The following is a 20,739-nucleotide window of genomic DNA, read 5'->3' as shown; positions in this document are numbered from 1 at the left end:
CATGTTCACTTTATAAGTCTATTATTTCTACTGAATTCCTGTTACCTGTTTACATGTATGAATTTACTGAGTCATACTTATTTTTTAGTATTTCATTCTAAATTTTTAAAATACTGGTCTAGTTTTATAATCATGCTAGTGATGAAATAGGCTACTTTAATAAATTGAACATTAAATGCAAGTGAAAATTAGTAATTTGAGATTACCTGTTCCCATTTCCTGAATGTTAGCTGAGACTCACCAGTCTTCTCATAGTGCATGTGCAGTTCTGAAGAATATAACAATTACAAAGAACACAGTAGATTATTGGAAGACTCATAATGAGTATGATATATCAAACTTACATGTTAGCAATACTGAAACTGCTCATCATCCTGCTTGTGATTTGATGATCAGCTGGGGTCCACTCTGGACTGTGGATCACGCTTTGATGAGGACCTCCACAGCAGCATCTATTTAGGCTTAGAATTATTCTCAGCTTACGAAGAGGATCAGTGTCTTGCTCTGTGCTCTGATCACCAGTCTAACTCTTGTTTTCTCACAGTATGTTCAGCACTTCTAATACTGTAATTTTCCTATCTTGCTGCCAAAGCTGGTTTCATTGTATTATTTTCATCCTGAGTAACTGGTTTATCTCTCACTTTTTTCTTTCAAAGGGGCTATGGTTTTCTTAACTGTAAAATGAAGTGTCATACGATGCGGTATTACGGCTAAAATTATTTGATTTGTTTGCCACTTGATGATCTGATGAATTTTCAGTGTTTTCATAGTATGATGCATGTTTCATTGATTAACTGGATGCTGAGGAATCTTGCTTTAAAATTTTCAGCGAGGCCAGTTCATTTCTATTATAGGAGCTTGGTGAGTTTTAGGGCTGTGATACCAAGTTAGCTTTCTACCTTCCTAAAGACACAACTAGCCCTACATTACTAACTAGTCTGAATACATTTGGAACTTTTAAATCAGACTGGAACTCTGCTGTTACTGAAAACCTGAATGCAAATGGGTCGCAGTAAGTACTGTGTCCCAGTAACGGCTTCATCACATTCAGAGAATTATTTCACCATTAACTGTCAGTACCCTTCAGTTGGACTGTGCTTCTTTCTTCCGCAATAAATTGTCAGCAATGTCAAGGGATGAAGTTTGGAAAACAACTCAATTTTAAGAAGCTACAGCTCTTAATTTTTAAAAAACTTTAGTTTTTCCAGAATATCTGTTTATCCCTGCCATCTCCTCCCACAGTACCCTAGCATTTCCCAAATCCCTTCATCTCTTCTTACATATCTATTTATCTTTCTGGTGTATGCCACATTTGGAAGTCTCATTAAACCAGCATCTGTTCTGTTTTAGGAGAAACCTGATGCCAGCTCCACGTCACTTCAGCTGCGGTCCCAGCTCGAAGTAAGCACAATGACTTTAATCTTCTATTTTTGCTTCTGCCATTTTTTAAAAAGTGATATTCTGTACAAATCAGATGAAGCCTGCTGCTCTGCCTGCACTGACGCTCTGAAATCTTCTCTCCTAGGAGTCACTTGGCTTCTGTAGTGCTGTTTCAACACCAGAAGTGGAAAGAAAGTAAGTGTTCCTCCCTCTGCCCAGGGTCAGAATTTCTGTGAAGGTGTCTTTTAGGTCCATGCTGATGGAAGTCAAGTGGGTGATGGTGTTGCGTATGTCCTATGGAGCTTAGATGTCATATTCCTTACATGTTGTGTGCGTGTGCATATATATGGAGGTGGACAAGAGTATGTTTTGTAATTCAGCTGTTGATTCATAGGATTCAGCAAAAAGTGACTGATTGAACGTTGCTTGTTTGAGTGGACCCTAAATAAATATTTGGAAGTGAGCATGGAGAAAGGGAAAGGACAGTTAAGTCAACCAGAATAGGTTTTCTTCTTTCACATCAGTTTTGATAAAGGATGAAAGACATAAAAAGGCAAAGTAAAAAAATAAAATGCATTCCAAAGTAAAGCAATCATTAGAAATGCTCCTCTGCCTCTTGCTTTGGTGGGTGACCTTAAAATAAGAATAAATGCTTGTGACAGAAGATGGCAAATGCTTAGAACCTTTCCTGTCAAAGGTAATATTTTTGTTTACTTGTCCTCCTAACTTGGACTCTGTAATTTTACTCTCACGGAAGATAATTCTATGTTTTATCTTGTATTTCCAGTATTTCTTTTAGGCAACTTTAAAAAATGAAACAAATGTTGTTTTTCATATACCCTTTCCCTTTTTTAACTGTCCATCATAATTTTACTAGACAGTTCTATTTATGATTGAGGTAAAGAAATTTTAAGCAAGTCCACATCTTTAAACAGACACTTCCTTTGGCACAGAGCCACTTACACTGTTTCATGCCAGGAGAGGCATTGAAGTGGCTGAGGAATAAAGTATTTCTGGAATGAAAAGCACACGTTGGGAGAGTGTGTGTGTGTACTTCACAGCACAGCTCTGCCTAATCCTTCCACGTTTGTGTGCTGCTGGCCCAGACACAGCTTCAGGGAGGGAAGGCTGCCAAAGCTTTGGTTCTTAATTTAAGTGGCTAAGCAGATTGGGTTCAGGAATGAGGAACACTGGGGGTGATGAGCAAAAGAAAATCAAGGTCATTGCCCACTCAAGGTTAGAGGGTAGATGTGCCATGAATATGAATCTTCTTTGTCTCAGCAGCTTAGTAGTGTGGAGGCTGAAATATACAACAGATTTGAGTTGACATTGACTTTGAAATTGGAGGTACCATGGTCACGTTGAGCCAAGTGGGGGCAGGAGCATTGAGTGAATGGGCTGTAGGTTCTTCTGACCTAGTTTGCTACCTCTGGCATGATTCAGCCTGGGAACCCAGGTGTTCTCTCAGTTTCTGAATCCTTCAGGGAACAAGAAATGTTTGCCTGTCCTAAAGGAAGTGACTCACCAAGTTGATACTAATCTTAGGCTGGGTATTTCTTCTTCCCCTCAATTGAAGGTAGTCATTCCTTCCATGTTTATATCTTTCATTTAGTATATAATGTGGCATTACTGTTGTGGCCAAGAGAGACTGGCAGCCTCCTCTGAGGTTAATGAAAAATTTTGAACACATGCACTCACACTGCTGTTGACAAGCCCAAACCTTTCATCTGTAATACTGCCATTTTGCTTCTATTTTGTAAATGGTTTACTTAAATTAAGGTGTGACTAAATAATTTGAAAGTTTTAATTCATTTAGTCCTTCATTTCCCTATTCATGTTTTTCAAAACCTATGGCACTCTTTTTTTTGTTTACCCTCTTATTTAAAAAAATACTTGAAAAACTTTAAAATTACAGTAAAGTTGCAAGACTTATACAGTGCCCTCCCATATAACTTTTGCTTAGACTCACCAATTTGCATGTTGTTGCTTTCTCTTACACACACACACACACACACACACACACACACACACTTACATAATATCACTAATTGTTCTTGCTATTGCTAAACTATTTGAGAGTAAGTTAGTGATTTTCCTGATGTGCAGTTCATAGTCAGGTTTCTCTTAATTGAACCAATAATGTTTCCTATAGTATTTTCTTTTAATCCCACACTTAAAAAAAAATCAGAGCATTTACATTTCATGCCTCTTGTCATATTTAATTCCAAAAGATTTCTTGGCCTTTCTTTGTCTAAAAGCATAAGCTAGTTGTCTTGTGAAATAGTCATTAGTCTAGGTTTCTTTTAAGATCTAGGTAATGCATTTTGACGTTGCGTTTTGACATTATGTTCTCCTCCATACGTTACATCTTGATGTCAGTTTGTCTCATTAACATTGGTGATGTTAATTTTGCTCATTTGATTAAGGTGATATCTGCCAGGTTTCTTCTGAGAAGTTACAGTGTTCCCTTTGCATTTAATAAATATTCTGTGGGGAGATAATCTAAGACTGTGTATATATCTTGTTCCTCATCAAACTTTTATCGGTGGTTTTAGATCTCTTTAAGGATTCTTGCCACAATCAATTTTCCCTGTGAGGGTTCCTAAGTGGTTGATACTTATTACTAATTGATAATGACATTGGATTAAATCTCCAGAAAGGATTTTTTAAAAAAATGAGTGAGGTATCATTTGGATATTTGGATGCGCTAGATCAGATTATATTCTGAGTAGGTTTGATGCAGTGTTTATATCGAAATATTTGTATTTTAGTACTTGAAAATGCAAGTACTTTGAAATGCAAAATCCTGCCATTATTCAGATCAAAATATGTGCTGGTAGCTTTGCAAGCCCTGGAAGATGACCTGGCAAAGCAGCTGCTTATGTCTGGTTCGTGTCTGCCTGCAAAGTATCTACCAATCAGAATATCATTCTGAGTCAGCAGTGTTGTGTTCTGGGCAGGAATCTCCTTCAGAAGGCAAGGGAACAGAGTGAACAAAAGCGGACAAGTCCTCCAGCAGCCTGCCCTTGGAAAGAGAGGCACAGATGGTGATCAGTTGTGTAGGAGCTGCCTTCTCCATCCACAGTTCCCCCATTCCTGCCCAGTTGATTCAGGGACCCTAGGACATCTTCCTCCCTCTCTTATCCTGTAGTTAAAATCCATTCTAAGGAAAGTATCAGGCACTAATTATGCAAATGTCTGATTGCTAAAAAATACATCACCTCTTCCAGGGTATTCAGCATTTAGCAAGGTTTACAATCCTGATCTTCCGGGGTAGACAGCAGGAAAAGTCTAGTGTGCTCGCCATCGCTGCCCTGGATGCCCTGCCATATGGGGTGCTGGGGCTGTGCTTGGCCTGTAGAAATGACCTGCAGGATAGATGGTGTGGATAAAGTGAAGGTTCCTATGGCCAGGATTCTCACCTGGCCCTGGTCACCTAGCTCACTACACATGTGTGGGCAATACGTTGTTATTGACTCTATATAAGGAGCTCTGCCTAGTGCTCTGGGCAGCACAGTGGTATGGGCAAGGCTGCGGGAGAGCAGAGACAAGACTGGAGTGGTGGTAGCGCTGAGGACAGGGGCTGAGATGGCTGTGGGGGTGGAGAGGCCCAGAGGCAGAGACTGGCCTGCTGCATGCAGACTCGCTTTGAGTGGGCAGGATTCTAGTGATTGACCTGTCACAGTGGAAATAAAGTTGGGTATAACCCTTTCACCCCAAGAATGTCCTACTATCATTTCTTTGGTCACATTGAATCCATAGTGAACTTGTCCAGGGCTGAAACCCATTGACAAGACAGATGGATAGACAGACAGACAGACCTGCCCCTGTGCCTTTGACAAAGGGCCCATTCATCCTTATTTTCTTACGATCCGACTGGTCCTTCTAGATGCTTTCACTGGAATGTAATAAACAAGGCCAAGTTAGCTTTCATTTGAGCATCTTCTATTTATATCTGTTTGCCTTGCCTACCGAGGACGCTGTCTACTTTTTTACACCCACCTGGAGTTTGTGTCAGCTGGCTGAATAGGTGATCATTAGTTAAATTTCTTGTTACTCATTGGTTGTCTCAGGAATATCTAGAAAGCCAGGTTTTTTTTGCTGGGAAATATCTCTACAACTGTATCTATTAGGAATGAATTTAGCTGCAAGTAATAGAAAGTGCAATAAGGAGTGGCATAAACAAGTATAGGGGTCATCAGATACACCCTTGTTCTGTGGGGAGGCTCAGGTAAGAGTTCAGAAACCCAGGCTACATTTGGTGTTTTGTTTTGTTTTTGCTTTTTGCTTGTCCTGGTTTTAAAGTGACTGCTGCATCTTCCAGGTGGGAAGGGAAAACAAGGTGAAGGGAAGAAAGTAGAAGAGCAAAAGGCCACAGGCACATCCTTCAGAAAGTGTTCCTAGGAACCTCATCCAACACGTTCATCATCCCACTCTTTCTTCATGCAAACTGTTTATCATCACTGGCACTGCATGCAGGGCACTGTTCCGTTGGCTAGAATGTTGTGGTGATCAATTGACACGAGTTGCATGGAGGGAGGGGTAACAGAAAAAAATGATAAATGGTGTCGTGGAGAAAAATACAGCAAAGAAAGGAGTCCCAGAATTGGGGCACTTGGCCACTATAGCCATTGAGTTTGGAGAAGTGAATATTTTTAGGTAAGCACACTGCTGTCCTGAACAGAATGGGCTTTTCTTAAGGAGAGAAAGGAGACACTGGGTAGGAACCTAGAAGCATTTCCCACAATAAGTTCATCTTTCATTTGCATGTCTATACATACAAAACAGTGTAACCTGAAATTAGCTGGATATATAACAAATAAGTTATGTGTCAGGATTATTTATATTCATCACTTCCAAGGAAGCCACTGTAGGGGAGCCCATCTGGTTATTTCTAGATGGGTATCTAGGTGGAAGTAGTCTTTATGGGGTTGGTTTCCTGTGGACAGAAAACAGGAAAGGAGAAAGCAGGAAACAGTAGGTTATGTTTATTGAGTGCTTATTACGGGCAGGAACGGGTTTAAACCCTTAACATTGACTCATCTAATATAACCCGATGCAGGTCGGTAGGACAGTATTCCCATTTATAGAGGCTCAGAGAGGTTAGTAAGTTGCCCAAGGCTACACAGCTAATTAGTGGCAGAGCCCAGATTTTATCCCAGTTGAGAACCAATGCTCCTAACCACTAAGGTGTAATTCCAAAATACTTTGGAGTGCATTGCCTATGTAGATAGAGAGGTGAGATGCAGATTGAGCTCCTTAACATCATAAAAACAGCATCCGTTAAATTCTACACTCCACTGGTTCTCTGGGAAGTAGGAGTGTTTTATTCTCATTCTGATACAGACTGGGTTTCAGTTGTTTGCTTACAAACACGAAGGTCCCAAATAAATCTCAAAACTTCACCTTAGCCAATATTTATAAGCTCTTTCTAGTAAGTCTTTCACCAGAGTTGAAAATTCCCTGATTTAGTTTCACTTACTTTCAATAACCATGACTACACTTGAGCTATTTCATGGTGAAAAAGTCCAAAAATACATAGCATGATGGAAGAGAAAGGTAAACAAAGGGGGAAAGCCAATAGAGCAGTGTTCTGTGGCCGAATTTCCCAGGTGGCATGTATGTAGTTTCTAAGTGTCCTCTGCGAGCAGTTAGTCCGTTTGGACGCTTTCAGTCCTAGAGGGCAAGTCTTCATCTGGCAAGCTCATCACTCTTTTGACGGTGGCAACTTTCCTTTTCTCTCCCCCAAGAATCTCTTGTCTCCCCTCCTTCCTCTTTGTCTGCAGGGAAGAAGCTCTTGCTGGTGCTCTGGTTTTTCTGCCTCATCGCTCAGCCGCTCTGGGGCGCTCCCATCTCTGATGGCGCCTTACTCTTCCTGCTGTACCCCTGCTCTGCCCTCTGTCCGCCTTCCTCATCCTTGGACCCGCCTTCAGGAGGGGTGAAGAGGCAGCTTCCCAGACAGACCCTGCTCCTTTAGTCACGCTGACCTTGGCAGTTGCTGCTCCTCCTGGAGGGGTGCCCCACCCCCCACTTGCTCACCGTCCTCCCCACCCCTCTGATCAGGGCAAGTTCCGTTCAAGCTTAAGAATTCAGCTCTGGTCTTGGCTCCTCCCAGAAGTCCTCCCTGGTCCACAGAGTCCGTGGAGTGTCCTGCTGCTGGGCTCTGTAGCCCCCGGCTCTCCTGCTGCTGAGGCAGAGGACTGCAGTCGGGGGTGGTGTGTGTGTGTGTGTGTGTGTAGAGGACTGCAGTCAGGGCTGTGGGGGGTGTGTGTGTGTGTGTGTGCAGAGGACTGCAGTCAGGGCTGTGGGGTGTGTGTGTGTGTGTGTGTGCAGAGGACTGCAGTCGGGGGTGTGGTGTGTGTGTGTGTAGAAGACTGCAGTCGGGGGTGTGGGGTGTGTGTGTGTGTGCAGAGGACTGCAGTCGTGGGTGTGGGGGTGTGTGTGTGTGTGTGTATGTTTTCACCTCCCACTCTGAACCCTACATCTTGGCATAGAAGACTTCAAATGATGTTGGATAAATGAATGAGTAGAGTGTACACAAACATGAGTTTTTTCCACCCCATGAAAATCTTTTCTGACTTCATACTTCCATTTCTCTCCCCTCTACTTACTGAACTTCCCCCTAAAGCCCAGCCCCTCTCCATTCCCTGCTGATGCCCTTTCTGAGGTCAGAGGCTCGACAGCCACCAGCCTGGAGGCCTTTCCCCCTTGCAGGTCCTCGTCGCACTTGGCATTGCCAACTGCCCTTCGGTCACCCTTCCCTCTCTGTCCTCTCTGCCTCTGGGTTCTCCTCCCCACTTTGTGCCCCACTCTGTGCAGTTCCCTTTTTTCTGCCCACCCCCTACTGTTAGCTTTTCCCCATGTGTTTTTTAATTAATCCAGCCTCATCCTACAAGAGCCCCCAAATAAGTACCCACGTCTTAGGCCGCCGCCTCCGATCAGCATTGCGTCCTTGGCCCCCTTTCCCAGTCCGGGGACCTGCGTGCTGCAGCCTCTTGCCGCCCACCTGCTCATGACCACCGCCGCCACCCCAGCCGCGCAGTCACAGCGAGCGCCTCAGCCCCCCTTCATCCTCCTTTCCTTCCCACCCTGACACACCGCCCTTGCTACGTCCTCCTCTCCATCCCAGGGGCCGCTTTCCTGCCCTTCACCCAGCCTTTGGTCATTATCTCCCACTTTTCTTCTGTGATTCCAGAACCACAGATGCCAATTCTGTTGTTGCTGCTTCTGTAACTTTTCCTTTGTTTCCCTCTTTTTTATCTTTATGACTCCAAGCAATATCTTTAATGCTCTTTTCATGAACCAGAAAAAAGCATTCAGGAGAGTACTCCCAGATTTGTCTCCCTAAAGTAGAATTAGGCCACACCACATCGAGGGGATACTGAGATCCTTCCGTGGCACCTAGAAATCAGGACCTCTACTGTTTGCAGTGTGGTAATCATCCCCCCAATCCAGCCCCAGCCCAGCGTTACTGCTGCAACTCCCAGTCACGTTCCCCAACTCCAGGACTGTACCCCAGCCCAGCCCCCCCGCCCCCCACCCCCACCCCCCCACCAGGGCCTTATTCCCAAATCCCTCCTGGGCTGTCTGGAGGTCTTGCCCTGAAAGCATTTCTTTTCTTGAAGTTCTTTTTCAAGGACTGTTTCTCCTTGGGTGCTTTCTGGCTATATTTTCCCCACCTTTTGAAATCCGGTAGCATTTTTATGGATCTGATGTCTCTTAATGTACTGTAACAGGTGTCATCACCGTAACATCACTTATTCAGGTTATTTCTCTGTACTGGACACAGTGCTAATAACTTTTTCTGTATTTCATCATTTAGTTTTTTGTGAACTCACTGAGGTATGTATGTAGTATTTTTAAGAGTAATTAGTTTGCCTGAAGTCCCAGAGCTGGAGACAGAACTCCTAATTCAGTCTGGGTGCCGTTGTAGCCTTGGGGTTAAGATGCCCTGTCTGATACCACACTCTCTTGGTTCAAATCCAGGCACTTTCTCAGCTCTGCCACTTGTGGTGAGCTACTTAACCCTGTGTCTACAGTCTTCCACTACGATAAAATGAGGGTGATCATTTCAGTACCTATCTCACTAAATAAGCTATGTAATACCACAGAAGTTCTCAATAATCCTGTTGTCTTTATCTGTCTTGGCTGGCCCGAGTTCACGCCCTAGCCTGTGGCTCTAGCCTCTTGTGTATTTTTCTAATCCTGCCTGGCCCAGCATGATGGTCCTGAGCACCTTGAGGCTAAGAGCTCACTCTCTCCCTCTTTGGATTTTCTTCAGTGTCCAGAACAGAACAAGTAGCTTGCACAAAGCAAGTGCTCATCATACTTGTACTGAATTCATTAAATGCCCCCAGTTCTTTGAAATAAGGCTAAAACTGGATTGTCCCGAGGACTGGAATTAGAGGAGGCCTCCCTTGGTCTCACCTGTTACCCAGCATGTGCCAGCATCTCCTTATGACAATTGCAGTGTAATAAGAAGTAAGTGCTTTCTGCTTGTGAGTATTAGCATTAAACAGACACCTGTTAAAACATTTTCTGAGGGCTGCCTCTCGCTCCCCACCCAGTTCCAGCCCGTTCTTGTTCACGTCTCCTCAGATTTTTCCTCCTCTGTTAAAATACAAATAACAGAACACAAAATATCTCCAGGTAAAAGTACAATATCGAGAAACACACACAAAATACATAGTTATTTTAAAAATCCTTAAGCTTTTAAAACCTGCCATTTTGTTGGGAGGGTTCATTTATTTTTGTTAACAGCTTTATTGAGACATAATTCACTCACCTATTAAAAGTATACAACTCAGGGGTTTTTAATATATTCACAGTTTTGCGCTTATCACCACAATCAATTTTAGAGTATTTCTGTCAGTTGTTAAAGTCAGCTTTGAGATAACAGGGTGCCTGCTATACAAGTCAGTCACCGATGGTGAGCAGCCCAAAGGTGTTCAGTACAGTCACAGAGTTGTGCCAGCATCACCAGAGGAAATTTTAGAACATTTTCATCGCCTTAAAAAGAAACCCTATGAACAGATTCCTCCATCCCTGATGACCCCCATTCCCTAAGCAATCACTAATCCTCTCTCTGTCTTTGTAGATTTGCCTATTCTGGACATTTCATATGAATAGAGGGAAAGTGCATTTTTGGAAGAAAATTAGTTTGTTTTAGCTGTATTAGGTGCAGAACTTTTTGTATCCAGCCACCTCAGAATGTGTAAGACATTTGTGTCCTATTAGTAAGTTGTTTCCTCCCAGGGACCTCCTCTCTCTTTCCTCAACAAGCTCGTTCCTGGGGTCTGGGCTTGAGGAGGGGCATCCTGAGGGCAGGGTCCGCGGCCTGTGGTCCTGCAGTCTCCCCTCCCACGTGCCAAGGCTGGGCTCTCTCTGCTCGTTCTCGTTGGTAGACATGAGCACTAGAAACCAGCAAGCAGTGCAATTAATTCTCCTTCAGATCAGACCAGATCAGTGAGAACTGCTGGTGAGGTCTGTGAGTTTGCTAGGAAATCCAGGTCAAGCCATGTCCCCTGGAGCTGAGATGAATGCATCCTGTTTCCACATCCTGTTTGTGGCAGGGCTGTGGGGCAGGGAAGGGAAGGGAGGGGAACACCAGATTTTTTCCCACGGGGACCACGCACGTGTGCACAGGGGTGAGGAAGCCACGTGGAGGCCTGTCCTCCTCGGCGGGGGAGGTGGGTGCTCATGGCGTGTTAGAGCAACACGACAGGGCGAACCAGAGGCGACCGAGACCACCATTGTCTGGGCTCACTAAGGTGGGAAATGTATGCTGGACAGCAGGCCTCGGTTTCAGAAAATAAATGGGCTGCACCAAGAGCCAGGCATTCATATCTGTATTATGTATTGCTTTAATCAGTTTGCCGATAGCCATCCTCCAAGGCTGTGGGTGCCAGGGTGAGGTCGCTGTCCCGGGGGCTGGAGCTCACAACGTGCTCCCTGCCTGGGTAGACCTTCCTTATCACATTACCCTCAGGGCTCCAGTTCACTTACACACTAGTGAGTTTGAGTCAGATGGTCTCCTGGGTTCCTTCTCACCCTGGCCACCTTTCATTTTCTAACCCAGTCCAAAGCACATCCCCTGCTGACCAGTTTTGTGTGGACTGTCCGCATAGGCTCTCACGGGTGTTGGTTGTGTAGTCAGACAGAACCTGAGCCTCAACTTCAGCTCTGCCAGTTGCGGGGTTAGGAAGAATTTATGTGAATTTTCTCAGCCTCAGGCTCCTAATCAATAAATGTGCACAATAAAAGCTTTTTCGAGGGAGATGGCTGGCACGACGGGCCCACGCTCCACTTGGTGTCTTCCCTTTGATAGCCGGTGGTGCTGCCCATGGTCATGGTGGCATGTCTGCGGTGTTCCTCCTCAGCCTCATTAGAAGGTGCCATACACAGAGCTCATTGAGGGCCACAGCCACTTAAAATGTCGTTGCCACGTGAGCTTTCCTTCCGATCCCCAAACAGTGGAGTCTGGGAGCCATTATTTTCATAAAGCCCATGTGGTTGCAAATGCGCTGAAATATGTGTTCGTGCGGGTGAATCTGTGTCTGCACACGTGTGCTCCAGCCACAGCATATTTGAGGGGCTCAGCATTCCAGAAGCCCGGGGAAGGAGCAGCTGTGCCAGAATTCTCTACCTCAGCTGTCCCCACTGAAAACTCTGTTTCCCTAACTCTGTGAGTGAGCCTCCAGCTGACCCAGCCCCAGCTTGAGCTCACGTGCCCCTGTGGCAGCCCTCGCAGAGGTATGGTGGGTGCAGCGCCTGGAGACAGGCCCTGCTGCCAGGAGAATTCAGTATGCACAGCCGGCTGGGCTGTGTCTTCTGCAGGATTGGTGAACAGAGCGTTGGGCCAGAGAGAGGGTGGCGATCAGTAAACAAGTAACAGTCCATTCCTGGCAAGAATAAGGGAAGACCCATACCTAAACCTTCCGCATATAAACCCTCCTAACATTCCTATAATATGGATGGTAGTCGACAGCTAAGGAAACTGAGCTTTAGAAAGGCTGAATGACTTATCAAGGTCCCCATCACAAAACTTGGGCGAGGTAGAGGTGGAGTTCCATCCAGATCCGATTGTCTGTCGGATGAAGGACAGGCCCCTCATCACAGACTCCCGTGCAAGGACCTGCAGAGACTGATGCACTTAGGAAAGGCTGGTGAGGGGCTAGGCAGCTAATGAAGTTTAACTGAGTAGAGGTTTTTTCAAATTTCTGCCCAATAGGTGAATATGCTAGGCACTGGAAAGATGAATAGAATAGGGTGGTAGCTGTCCTCTTACAACTTGAAGAAGACCTGACAAAATGGTCATAATGCTGTGAGTACAATGCAGACGAGCTGTGGGAGGAGGGACAGCCAGTCCCTGGGGGACCAGTGCAGGCCGTGGACCACATAAATTCAGGGTCAGGCAGGGTTCTGTTTGAGAAGCAGATGTGAAGATACTGTTGTTATAGGGTCTGGACCTTGCATGTTTGTGGGGCTGGCTTCACAGTACAGCTGAGGCCATTCCCTGTGTCTGATGATGTGGCCAAAGGCAGCAGGGGCCAAAAAGGTACAGGCAAAGTGGGGAGAGGTGATAAACTGCCACCCACAAAGATGGGCAGAAACCCACATCGTCTCTCACCACTTCCAAGCAAGCCTCCAACCTGGGCAGTTCAGGGAGTCCGCAGGAGGAGCTGGCCTCCTTCCTCAGCAGCTAAACGAGCCTTGGGCCCAGACTTGGGGAACTGGAGGAGGCGACTGGGCAGGAATTCCAGCCCTTCAGGCCCAGCTGCTGCCCCAGGCCACCCAGTCACCCAGGGGACACATGATGACATGTGTCAGCTAAGACAGGGCCTCATGCCCTGCACTGACCTTGAAGCATAGAAAGAAAATAGCCAGCTTCTACTTCTGCTTTCTGCGTCTCACATGAAAAATCTCCTGTGACCCATGTTGACCCGGAACTGTGCAGGGAAGGGAATTCTGAGCCAAATTGACCAAGTACAAATCCACCCAGGTTGTAAAGGAGGCACGTGGAGGGATGGCAGGGGTTCTTAGGCCAAATGGAGCACAGCACCTTTGGGGGTGGGCAAGTGGTTTGCTGTCCATGCAGCCTGAGGGCCAGCTCATGGGGGGTCTTCGGGCAGCTCAGGAGCTGTATAGTGGTGAGTTTAGTATGTTAGAAGGACCATTGTCAGAGTGAGGAGGTGGGACTGGGTGTTCCCTGGAGGGAGGGAGACTGGTAGAGGGGAGAGATCATGAAGGTTTGAGACTTCCCAGAATCTTCCTTAATTGTGCTTCCATTTTAAAATCCTCTCATCCACTGGCTAATTCCTTCATCTGATCCTTAGGAGTATTTTACTGTGGGCCAGGCACGGGGAATGGATACGTGATCGTCAAGACTAAGCCTGGTCCCCAACCTCTTGTCTAACTGCTTTGACCAAATAAAACCTTGCAGTCATGAAAACATGTGCAGAATACTGGTTGCTTGTTTCATCTGACTGTATTCTTGTAGTCTGAATTCTCTTCTGAAAATTGCACTATTTGCACAAAATCCTGCTTATTAGATTTTGGAGGTGTTGGAGTAGAAGGATACAAGGAGGGAATGGAGAAGGAAGGAGCAGGTGGGATGATTTTCCATCTTACTGGACGAGGCCCATGGTCCCAAGCACATCCATTCATCAGTCATCTGGAGAGCTTGCTGAAAAGACAGACCCTTAGGCAGCGCCTAGGCCCAATGAACTGAATTCTCCAGATGTGGGACTCTGGAGCCTTTAACAGGTTTTCCAGGAGGTGCTTAAGGAGCAGCTTGGGTTTATGAATCATTGCCAAGACCTGTTTCTTGTCCGTTGGATCCCGGTGTCCGAATCTTCTCCAGCAGGTGCCGGTGCGTCGCTTCAGGGCCAGAACAGGGAGGATGTGACGCAAGCTGGGAGTGAAGTGAGACCCACCTGTGGACGTTGGTGGAGGATGTTGCCACGTGGAGGGCGTGTGGAGGTGACAAAGGAAATGTGTGGAAATTTAAAAATGAGATCTGAATGGCGACAGATGCTAACTAGACTTATTGTGGTGATCATTTCACAACATACACAAATGTTGAATCATTGTGTTGTACATCTGAAACTAATACAATATTTCAATCACACCTCAATAGAAAAAAAAAAGATCCAAGAAGACAGGAAAGCTTGAGTTCCCATTGTCATTTTCATAATATTTACAATACAAAAATTTTCCATCAGCTGTGTCAAAAGGAATTAAAAATATGGAAAAAATTAAAAAGATAGAAAGGTAAGCCTAGTTATGGCGGAGGTCACCGGGGAAAGGCCCCAGTCCTCGGTGCTGCTTGCCAGGAGAGGTAAGGCAGGCAGGCGGCCCCCACAGTCCCAGAGGGTAGCCGGCCCCTGGGCCTCCAATGAGTGACCAGCGGGGTGAGGAAGGGCCCTCCATGCCCGCAGCTCCTCTGCCTTTGGCCTTCAGAGGCGGCTTCACCGACTCCCTTGCTCCCCTCGGAGCAGCTGACAGAAGAAAGGCTGGCAGCCCCGCCTCCCACGTCCCTCCCCGGGATCCACTGTCCAGATGGCATAGCGGCCAGCGTGGCCAGTGTGGCTTGGGTGATGGTGAATGGGAGCCACTGTTTCCACTGAGAATGTTCTGACCCGCTTCCGGAGCCATTGCCATGGAAACAGACCCTGGAGACAGTTGAATGGGGCCTCTTTTTCTCCCTTCTGCCCACTCTTTACACCACGAGGCCGAGGCTGGTAGGGCCCAGCACTTCACAGGCTGGTTTCCCTATAGGTTCATGCCAGTCTGCTAATGCCGCTCTTTACTCTGCCACCTCCACTGGGGTAAATTACCCCATATGCACTCTGGGCCAGTCAGCGGCAGTCCACCTTCATGCCCCTTCTTGAACTGGGGCCCGCATCACACATCCTGTTAAGCACATGGCCTTCCGTAGGAACACACAGGTGCTTCCCTGTTGACCCAGGTGGCCTCAGATTTCACTACACATCCTTACAGAAAAGCCTTTCTTGGATCACATGTTACACATTCTCAGTAAATTTTAAAGGGGATAGAGAGGGGGGATAATTCTGCTTCATTGTCAGAATAAGTAGCCATCATTAAAAAGTGTAAGCAAGGCTACTTACAAGGGTCTTCTTATCTTCAAGCTTTGTGGTAAAAACAATATGCTAAAATCCTCTTTTGTTTTATTTTGCTTTTGACACTGATTAGTAATTCTTAGGATGTGAAGGCCTAAATAAAATTTAAAATTCACATTGAGGCCATAAAAGGCATTCGCTTTTACTGGTTATGCTAAAACTGGAATGAACAGAAGGAGGAAGTTCAAGACTTTTCTTTTTTTAACACCTTAATTTGTATGCCTTCTGAGGAAACATGGAAAGTCAGAGCTTGACCTGGGGCTGCAGACTCCAGTGGCTAAGTCACAATGTAAAATTGCACTTCCCAGGATGGTAACTAGAGAAAGTGTACACTGTTCTGGCTTCAGGCTCACAGTGCTGTACTTGGCCCTGGGAATCATTGAATTGGGGCCAGAAGAACTGACTTTAAGCCTCAGCTCTGAGACTCACAATCAGACACATCACTTCCATAAACACTGTGGGCCTCAGTCTCTTCATCTGTATAATGGAGCTAGTTCTTATTAGGGTCTCTGTGAGTCTGAAATAGGATGAGATGTATATGAACATGCTTGATAAACCCAGACCAATGCTCTGTAGAAGTTGGTCATTTTGACTTCTGTAAGTCCGGGGAAAGGAAATTCCGGGGCAAAATACCTCTAAAAACTAAAGTCAGTCAAAGGGAGAAATAAAGTTTAAAACCCATTTATTGCTCATAAATGGCAGTTCCAGGCCATCTTCCTTTCCTGCTCCAGCAGCAACCACACTGGCCCTTCCCCTCCCCTCTCAGGTACTGATAAGCCCTCTGTTGCTCAGGTAATTACCCATTGATATGGAGATGAACTTCTCCACCTCTGAGGAAAGATGCAAATGCACTAAAGCATACTTCTTTACACCTCTGAATGCCTGTTGATATGCAGATATACTAAAGCCAGGCGAGATATTCTGAAAATGTTTCAGTTTTATCCACAACTTCTTAACCACTGAATCTGTTAGGATTATATTCAGTTGCATGAAACTGAAACCTGACTTTGGTGTTGAGGCAAATGGGGGCGTAATATTTTCACAGAGCAAGGAGTCTGGTACAGCTGCTCAGGGCATTATTTCCTTTCCTCCACATCCATATGTGACTGACTGCCTTATGATAAAATGATGACCAGGCCGTGTGCCGTGTTTCAGGCAGGACCGAGGGGAAGGGCAAAACAAAGGGCAGGGGATGCATGAAAACTGAGTCAGTCCTTTTCATTAGGAAAACACTAACTTTCCCAGAAACGCCCATTGTCAAGTTGCAGTTAGAGCTTCTCAGCCAGATACTGACACCTGGCCGCAAGACAGTGTGAGGAAGTATTTTAATGGGGTACATTGCCACGCAAGCAAAATCAGGGTTTTTTAGAAAGAAAGAGTGAATTTTGAAATGGAGGCAACTGGCCTCACCTCCTGTAACACTCACTCAACCCCGTGGGGTACATTGCCACGCAAGCAAAATCAGGGTTTTTTAGAAAGACAGAAAGTGGATTTTGAAATGGAGGCAACTGGCCTCACCTCCTGTAACACTCATTCAACCATTCACTCTTGCAGCATATCCATATAATTTACCTAATTATACTGTAACCTCCTGGAAGACATGGACTGTGTTGTATACAATTCCCCCATCAAGCTGCACAGGACCTCATTTTCTATACCAAACAATAACCAAGTAAGAAATTTACCATTGGTTGCTCTTACTTGAAAATGATCAGTTACTGATGCCTTTTTCTATGAACTTAAATAAATATTACATGCCTTCTAGTATGTCATGGGGATATTCTGAAGGTTAGCTAGTAAGTTTGAAAGAATCAGGAAGGCATTTATGGCTTCTCAGTGCCAAGATAGGTGCTGTGACTTGCGTTAAGTGCCGCAACATCAAAGTTGCATCCATGCTGCAAGTTTTGATCAACTTCTTAGGTCAGACTCACAAGGCCACAAATGAGGAGTAATACTTCCCAGATGGGGAAGGGAAGACCTACGGAGAGGTTTTGGGAAGTCCTGGGAAATAGCAGCTTTCTGTCCCAGATTTGATTCCGCCTGTCCTGAGCCCACATCTGTGGACATGTCCAGCTCTGTACTTATGCACTTTGTATGGTCCGAGCCCAGCACAGCCAGGCCCTGGGCCTCCATTGTGGAGAGATGGCCTTTGGCTGCTTTTCAGGCATGAAACTCTTAAACTTCTGCCAGTGTCCTGCATCATTAATTTTCAGTACAAATGACCAGTTGGTGAATGAAAGGACACACATCTCCTTCAATGTACCTTTGTGAAGGATTTTTCAGATTCAACAGGGGTGGAGCCTGTTCTTGTCCTGGAGAACATGTTGGCCACCCTCAGGGTGCCAGGGAACCAACCCCTTTAATGTTGAGAAACTGAAGTTCGTTCTGAGGATTGAGAATTGACTCTGTACGGAGAGCTGGCTGAGAGAACAGGCTAGCATTTGGAGCTGCTCGCTTTTTCCTGGTGGTGCTTAGTGTATACAGGATGTTCTAACTACTATACAAGAGCCATAGATCACTGAAACCTCCAGAAAACCTATGTGATAGGTAATAGTGTCTCCATCTTGTATAACTGGAAACTAGGATTCACGGCGGCCAAGTAATTTGTCCAGACTTACCAGTTGGTAAATGGTAGAGCTGGATTTTGAACACTGGTGGTTGGACTCCAGAACCAACATTGTGAGCCATTGTGCTGGGTGGCTTCCTGGGTAGTGAGTGGGCCTTAGGATAACGTCATTCCCAGACTCCAGTCAGCTGCCCATACTATTCTACATTGGCATCATGTCCAGTCATCGGTGTGTTTCTTTAATTCTAAGGGCAACATGGATTGCTTTTATAAAGTACAATTGAGAAGTGAAATGGGGGCACTATCTCCAACCTGGAGATTTGAGGGGAGTTAATGTTTTTCTTTAAAAAAAGAAGGATTTAGGCTTGATTTGCAGCAGAAAAGATCATGTTTAGAGATATTTAGAACTTCCATATACCTAATATAATTAGCGGATGGAAGGATAACAAAACTGATTGTCACTGAAAGTAAAGTCGCATGTCTGGATTGGCTGTCTTTTTGTCTGTATTTTTCTGAATAAGATACTCCTTTCGCAACATCTTATATAGAAGGAATAGGTTCAGAATTATCCACAGTAATTCTGATAGCAATTTGAAACCAGAGATACTATAAAGGGGGGAAGGAGTTGAAAGTGTCAAAACTTACAGCTAGAAATTTAGAACTTTTAAAATGTCCTTAAAGTACTTCCTATGGGTGAGAATTTGATTGCAAATAATCAAGTTGTCTTCAAGTCAGAATTAACGATTGGATGATATTCTTGTTCTGAGACCATAGCCACACTTCATAAACCTGCCCTTCCATTTGGAGAGATAATATTACATGACTGGTGGGCCCAAAGCACTTCCCACGACTGTACCCATATCGCAAAGCTACTTACATCAACAAAAAATTATTTAGTATACACTGGGCTCTATGCAGTAAGCTGAACTGATGCAGTTTTCTTACTCTTTAAGGAAGACAATAGGACATAAGCAAACGGGAATAGTGTTACAATAAAAAAATTGATAAAGAGCTGTTGACATCATGTTCAATCACTGTTGTGTGGTTTTTTTTTTAATTCTGAGAGAAAGAGGAATTGCTTATATGAAGTGTGATTGAGAAGAGGAAAAGGAATTAATAGGTTCACTCAAATTATTTGGGGGAAGTTAACGTTAAAAAAAAAAGGAGGAACCCTGAGATTTAAAAACTGCTGGGGTCTAAAATAGGGGGCACACAGGGGCAATGCTTGGGGAGCGATGACCGCGGGGTCAGCGTGTAGAAGCCAAGGCTCTGTGTCCCTGCGTCACTGCCCCTGTGGATGTCCTAAGAGGTCGTATTTATTGGGAATGGTGACCAAGTGCCAGGCACCATGCTAAGCTCTGTACTTCATCCCACACAGTTCTCCCAACAACCCGTTAAGGTAGGTACTATTTTTATCATTGCTATTTCACCAAAGAAATGAAAGCCTGGCTTAGATTTTCAGCATGCTGTCACAGGGGTGCCCGACTCGTGAGCGTGAGCACCTCGCCTGTGCTGTGTCTGGCAACGCACGGGCCTGGAGTTGGTACTTGAGACACCGGCCTTGATCATTTATGAAGGTGAGATTGTAACAAAAAGCCAGAAAGTATAGGCTGGGGATAGACAGTGAAATGAAAGAAAAGTGCCACGTAGGGAGTGTTTCGACCAGGGAAAATCCTCTCGTGCATGGAATGCAGCAGCTAGTGCCTGGGCAGGGCCAGCTCTGGTGACAGCAGGAGAGGCACGTAGGCTCAGGGTTTAAGGCCGTGACTGCGCCTGCCCAGCCCTGAGCATGGATCCATGCAGCACCGTGGACCCCCCTTGTCTCCTGCCTCATCTAGTCCTAGCCCCCTGGCTGGGGAAGGGGTGACCCTTGAATTTTTACAGCAGACAGTAGATAGTATATATGGAATTTTGTTTCATATTTATTTTTATTAAATAGAAGAGTTATGTTCCTATGTTGAAAAATGTAAGAAGTACCAAATTAAGGAATTACCTATTTTATGCAAAGTGATCTGTCACTAAATAAACAAAGTATGAATGTTAAGTAGTCATATTTAAAGAAGGTAAGAGCGTAATACCTACTAAAAAGCCCCTTGGCCCTTTCACCTGCATCTCCCTCCCCTGTACACACCCAGTCCAGTGCCCAGATGTCTCGGTCCTTTTCCTGCAGCCTGAGGAAATGCGCCTGGCTTTGGCACTGCCACGGCAGGTCTGCGGTGATGCAGGGAAGGACTCAGACACGCCAAAGCCCCGATTCAGAATTCAACAGGAAAGAAACTAATGGAGGAGTTTATTTCTGGAGACGCAAGATAAAGGAACCTTAAAAATCTCTTAAGTATAGGTTTACCAGTAACATATAACACATGTTCTTTTCTTAGAAGTTAGGTTATAATAGTTTTTCTTTCTCTCTCTCTCTTTTTTTTTGGTTATAACGAAGTTTCTGGACAGTGCATCAAAACAAAAACATGAGGTCTATTTTAGGAATCCCTTTATGCTCGGGCTTTTGTTAGACTTTCTGGTGTTCCAGACTAAGTGTGTAGCAATGAGATAGAGTTATCTTTGCCTGGGGCACCTTTGACTATTTGTATATAAATAGACATAAGAAGAAAAAGGAATTTGAGAATTTGAGCCAAATCATTTGGCCTCCATTCT

General features: G+C 45.1%; 1 protein-coding gene across 3 annotated transcripts in view; it reads left to right on the top strand.

Moving 5' to 3' along the window:
* SASH1 (SAM and SH3 domain containing 1) overlaps positions 1–20,739 on the top strand; it is a 180,310-nt gene that overhangs the window by 86,137 nt on the left and 73,434 nt on the right. For all 3 annotated transcript variants that reach the window (XM_057489115.1, XM_057489116.1, XM_036906907.2), the window contains exons 3-4: positions 1,351–1,401; positions 1,526–1,575. In XM_057489115.1, the coding sequence (XP_057345098.1) occupies positions 1,351–1,401; positions 1,526–1,575 (101 nt within the window). The remainder of the gene's footprint in view (positions 1–1,350; positions 1,402–1,525; positions 1,576–20,739) is intronic.

This window comes from Manis pentadactyla, chromosome 12, assembly GCF_030020395.1.
Source record: "Manis pentadactyla isolate mManPen7 chromosome 12, mManPen7.hap1, whole genome shotgun sequence".
Classification (NCBI taxonomy): Eukaryota; Metazoa; Chordata; class Mammalia; order Pholidota; family Manidae; genus Manis; species Manis pentadactyla.
Note: the sequence above shows the minus strand (reverse complement) of the source record. Positions and strands in the feature narration are given on the sequence as shown.